This window comes from Penaeus monodon, chromosome 2, assembly GCF_015228065.2.
Source record: "Penaeus monodon isolate SGIC_2016 chromosome 2, NSTDA_Pmon_1, whole genome shotgun sequence".
Lineage (NCBI taxonomy): Eukaryota > Metazoa > Arthropoda > Malacostraca > Decapoda > Penaeidae > Penaeus > Penaeus monodon.
In genome coordinates this window covers 51,169,238-51,175,092 of record NC_051387.1, presented here as the reverse complement: position 1 = coordinate 51,175,092, position 5,855 = coordinate 51,169,238, and the positions used below count along the sequence as shown (strand labels likewise).

The following is a 5,855-nucleotide window of genomic DNA, read 5'->3' as shown; positions in this document are numbered from 1 at the left end:
GACATATTTGCATATTACATCGAACGAGTTGTGTCTGGGCGTTGCGCGTATCAAATGTCACAATTAAAATTCCCAACCAATGGTCACTCACTTTTGCGTATCAGCCTTGGGTCGTATTGGGTGTGGCGGGGTTGGTTCCAAAAGGAGGGAAAAACGGCTGCGTTGAAATATTTCATTATTGGTAAAAAAAAAAAAAAAAATGGTCATATAAAAATTCTCTCTCCATAGACATTTCAACACAATATTTCGAAACAGATTTTTTCCTCAGAACACAATGAAAGGCCTTTAATTTGAGAGTTGCAGTAGTGTACTTAAATTTTTATTGTTTGCTATGTGAGTGGGTTTTTCTGTACCGTTTTGTTGTATATAGAGAAAGTATTTGGTAAAAAGATTGATTTACAATATTGATTTCTCCTGTTCTATCTTTTAAAACATATATTTCACTGATATATCCAGTGACATTATTTTTGTCCCATATTCTGACGCTATGTTCATTTACACATTTCGCTACAATTTTCGGAAATCACGAAATAAAATCGGAAATGTGTTTAGCCCAATATATCCCAAAAAAGTCTAAATTTGAACATCATTTCCATACTCATTACATACAAATATATAGTGAGAGAGAGGGAGGAGAGGAAGGGAGAGAGAGAGAGAGAGAGAGAGAGAGAGAGAGAGAGAGAGAGAGAGAGAGAGAGAGAGAGAGAGAGAGAGAGAGAGAGAGAGAGAGAGAGAGAGAGGAGAGATACACCTTTTTTTAACCCATATTCTGATGGCCATGTTAATTTACATTTATTTCTCTACCACTTTTGGAAATCACGAAATAAGAGCCCAGTTTAGCCCAGTTTAGTATGTGCAAGAATCTTACAAAAAAAATCACCTTAAATTTCAACATCATTTCCATATTCATTATACATACATTATATATATATATATATATATATATATATATATATATATATATATATATATATATATATATAGTGAGAGAGAGGGAGAGGGAAAGAGATAAAGAGGAAGAGAAGAGGAGGAAGGGAGAGAAAGAGAAAAAGAGGAAGAGAGAGAGAGAGAAAGAGAGAGGGATAGCGAGAAGATGGAGATGAAGAGAGAGGGAGAGCGAGAAGATGGAGATGAAGAGAGAGGGGAGAGGGAGTGAGAGAGTGAGAGAGAGAGAGAAAGAGAGAGATAGATAGATAGATAGATAAATAGAGAGAGAGAGAGAGGAAATATATATAAGTATATGTATGTATGAATATATGTATATGTACACACACACACACACACATATTGTTTCTACCTTTTTGAAAGGAAAATAGGCCTCTTTCTTCTAACTAAACTTTATGACTAAAATTTTTCTGAGCACTTTTGTAATATTTTTTGTTTATAATAATAGCTTAATGATTATATTATCTTTTATTCACAGTGGGCTAATATTATATTTGCATAAATATATTCATGTACTAATTTTGATGCTATTTGCTATTTAACTTTGTTCTTCCTTCTTGTCATTACCATGGTCTTTCGTATCTAGTTCTCTGTTTCTGATATTTTCGTTTTATGTTTTTATTATTCTTAAGTATTCTCACATTACTCAACTGATTCAGTCTTCTCAGATCTTTCAGTTCTTCTTGGTCTGTCTCATTTCATAATAAATTAATATATTTTGAGTAATTGAATACTCAGGAAACTAAACAACATTTGCAAACTAATAAACTGTTTTCTGTTCTTTTACAATTTTAAGAATTCCTTGAGGTAAACGTGGAAAAAAGAAAGCTACAAATGAAATAGATTTTTTTCTTTTTGCAGTGAATCACAAATCTTGCCTTAACAAATTATTCTTGTTCATGCATATTTCAACATTTTACAGTTAAAGATCTGCAAGAATATTTTCCATTATAGCATTCATTTTTCACATTTTATGGAAAATAATTAATTATCTAATTTTGTGTAGTATATACAAAACTGGTGAAGAGAGGATGTCATATTTCAAAACATAGTGAATTTTGGAATTATCAGGCATAGCAACTTTAGAATTAATTTAAGATTATATCTAGGATATATACACAATAAGAACATCATGACTAATTTATATCAGGTAAACAAACCATCTGTTCAACATAAATAACAACTTAAAAATATACACACAAATACATACATATTAACCAGATTATCTAATAAATGCCAATGAAATGTCTTGCTTATTTTTTCCTGTTTAATTATCTTTGGTTCACAGACATCTGAGAAGGCACAGTATTAGGAGAGAAGAACAATTTAACAGCCTGCTACAAATATATACCCATTATCCAGAATGTTCACCAGTATCTAGTACAGTACACAAAATATCCAAGAGGAGCTCTTGAATCTCTTCATTTAACTGTAAAAATACAGTAAGCAAAAGAAAGACTTCTATTAAAATCAGCCATTCTATGGTGGTGGAAGCCTGAGGAATAATATCTACTGGTTGAAACTTAAGTTCAGATAAGGAAGTATATGTATTGCTTGAAGCTCAAGTGTCTTATAATATATTTATGAAAGGGAAAAAAGAAGAAGAAAAAAGTAAGTCTTAAGTTATGCAGTTTTGAACATCATGCTATAAAAAAAGATAAAACTGTAACCTCTACAGTTTAGATAACCTAAAACTAAAATGTTTGGCATATACTTTTTCCCTGATACAGTGTATAATGTTGAACTGATATTTGCCACAGACTAGTTTGGAGATCTTATCTGAAAAAAGTTGTAACCAGACTTCTAATCTGAATATCAATAAAATACATTAGCTCTATAATAAACAAATATTATAAAGCAAAAAGAAAGAAAGAATGAAAGAAAAAACATAGAATTAAAAGTCATAACAATATACTGCATATCTATAAACACAATTATCACAGGCAGACTCACTGATTATTCAGGTACCATATATTCAAAATTCAGAATCCTTTAATTCTTGATTATATCACAGCTGAGATATAACCCATCAGACTTATGATATTATTGTGCCTGGAGGCGGAGCTCCTTGCGCAATAATGAAAGAACCATCTGCAAGTGTATGTGCATGAGCAACTAATGTAGCAGCCATTGCTTGTTCCTCTGCTGCTTGCTGTTGCTGTTGCTGCTGTTCAGCTGTAGGGCCACCCAACTGTATCTTGTGCTTACGCCACATGTGTGCCTTGAGATTGCCTTTAGTTTCTGATGCATAATCACAGCGTGCACAGGGGAATGGTTTTTCTCCTGTGTGGATTCTACGATGGACATTCAGTGTCTCTTTCCGTTTAAAGCTCTTGTTACAGAAGTCACACTGGAACTGTGGCTTTGTCTCATGAACCATACTGACATGCTTTTTTAATGCCATAGCTCCACGCATGACTTTTCCACAAATATGACAGTTGACTTCTAGCTTTCTGTCTTCATGTTGCCTTTCATGCATGTTGAGTTTCCATTTTTTACTAAATGTTTCACCACAGTGACTGCAAATAAAGAGACCACCTGTATCTCCTACCTGGATATCATGCAAACTATACTTGTGTCTTGCTAGTGACTTTGAGTTTGACATCTGCTTATTACATATTTCACATATAAGATTGCGCTTAATACATTTGGCGATCAGGACACACTGGATTGTCAGGACTAATTGGCAGAGTTAAATCTTCCCCTTTACACTCCTTCTTCCGACAGAAATTACAGCCCTTGGCAAGAAAAACGGCCAGGCTAAGTGGAAGTGTTCCTCTGTCCTCCACCTGATCAACCATTATGTGCATAATCAACTCCTCGTGAAATGATGGATTGACATACAGTTCTAAATCTGATACAGCCCTACGTTTCAAGTCATTGCTTACCTGCTGGAAGCATGCTTTTGTTAGAGCTCCTCCACTGCCTACCAGCAGGTCATCTCCCCCAACTGCCATTCTGTTAACAAGGTCATCTAGGTCATGAGGTGCTGATGAATCATCAGGTAAAACATCGCCCTCCAGTAAGGGTGGCATCAAAGTGTCCTTACTTCCAGCTCCTCCTCCCCCTCCACCACTAGGATCGGACCTGCCCATTGACCTCTTTCCCATGCGGATCCAGTAGCGGTACATTGCTATCATGTGAACATATTTTGGAATATGTTGGGGATCAAATTGATGATAATTGATAATTTGCATGTCACCTACTGTGATTGTTTCCACCTCCTGGACAACTGAATCCCCTATGGAAGCTTTGCTGTATGCTTCATCTACTAGAGGGTCTCCAGTATGAGTGACTAGCAATTCCACACTGAAGCCATTACCTTCTGTGTCTGCACTCCCCTGCTGGTGCATGAGATTCTTCTTTTCTAGAACATTATTCATGACTTCTGAGAAGAACTTGGTGAGGTCATTCTGGTCAAATAGCTTAGTGAGGAGGATGTCTGCATGCCAGAGAGTGATAATGTGTTGTGAAGTCCTGGCAATTTGAAGAGTTGATGCAGAAGGATCAAAGAGTTCTTCAATCTTACCAAGGAAGGGTGTCAGGGCACTGTCGACAATCTTCTGGACTGATACCTGTGACAGATAGATTGAAGTGATAAACAGTGAATTGAATACAAAAAAATTCTTAATACAAAACAAGAAAATTTACAGTAAGATTTTTTTTGTCCATTTCTTCAGAAGTACTTTTCCTCAGGTTGCCCCCCTCACCAATTACAAAAAAGTACCAGTTTTTAATAGTACAACTAAAAGCCATAACCAGTCCTAACCTTCATTTTTCCATGTGCATCATCTCCTCCACCCTCATGGTCTGTGACAGTCCTCCTCCTTCTCCTCCTCTCTTCTCCCAGTCCATCGTCTGGCCCTCCATCACCAGGTCCACCCGTGTCTGACAGAAGTGGCATCACAAGGCTCTCCAAGTCGTCTTCGCCAGGGTCGCGTTTGATGCGCTTTCTTGGCCGACGGGGCTCCTTCTCCTCAACCTGTGAGGATTAGAGGGACTGCTACAGAAAAGTTGATAAAAGTATAGAATCTATATCTAGTAATGGAATTTTTTTCATTCATTTAAATAAAGTAATGGTATATATCTAACTATAAGTAAATAAATATATAACTAGTTAAATGGATTATTGTCTAATGGTTTTATATTAAAAAAAAAAAGTATCTTACAGAGATATCAATAAATTTTCTTTACAAGTACACATCTGGATATCTATATTTATGTACTGCTACAATGATAACTTTACTTTCATATATGATATAATATTATGTAATTACTGTACACATCATTTTTTAGAAGACATGTATGTAACAATTTTAATAAATACAATAAACAATGGGCATATGATTTGGTTCAGAGATAAGTATTATGCTGAGGAGTTTGATTATTTTCTGAAGCATAATAAATTAACAGCATAAGCAACAGTACTAATTGGTCTAATAGCATGATGCCAAATATCTTCTTACAAACTTGAGATAATGTTTTGCATAAGTATCTACATATAAGATATTGTCATGTGATGACAAACATACCTTCAATTTTCCCTTCATATTTAACCTTTTACAAACAACCAATCCTTTATCTAAGTATAAGAAAAAGGTTTATTTAGTTTACTACATCAGAAATAAAAATGTAGTCTTTGTGTTAGTTGAATCTACTTTTTCTCATTGTACCTGGTTAGCATGCAGATATAGATGAATACTAGGCAATAGTTATCAATAGTTTTTATCAAAATAACAGCACCTATTGATTAATCCTATGCTGTTGGGGATGACCATGGCCATGCCCATGAAAGTTAAGTTTATTACACAGATGGCTGCACAAGTGCTTAGTCACCAATGAGTCAATCACTAGCCCAGCCTATCTCACCTACCTCGCCCTTTTCCTTGATTTTTGGAAATATTTTATAT

The 5,855-nt window shown here is 35.0% G+C and overlaps 1 protein-coding gene across 1 annotated transcript; it reads right to left on the bottom strand.

Annotated features, from left to right (window-relative positions):
* Positions 1-2,071: 2,071 nt before the first annotated feature.
* Positions 2,072-5,495, bottom strand: LOC119579173. Its single transcript, XM_037926873.1, is given in 4 exon segments — positions 2,072-3,592; positions 3,594-4,520; positions 4,715-4,927; positions 5,478-5,495. Coding segments are annotated over 4 exon segments (1,770 nt in total). The 3' UTR covers positions 2,072-2,980.
* Positions 5,496-5,855: the final 360 nt, after the last annotated feature.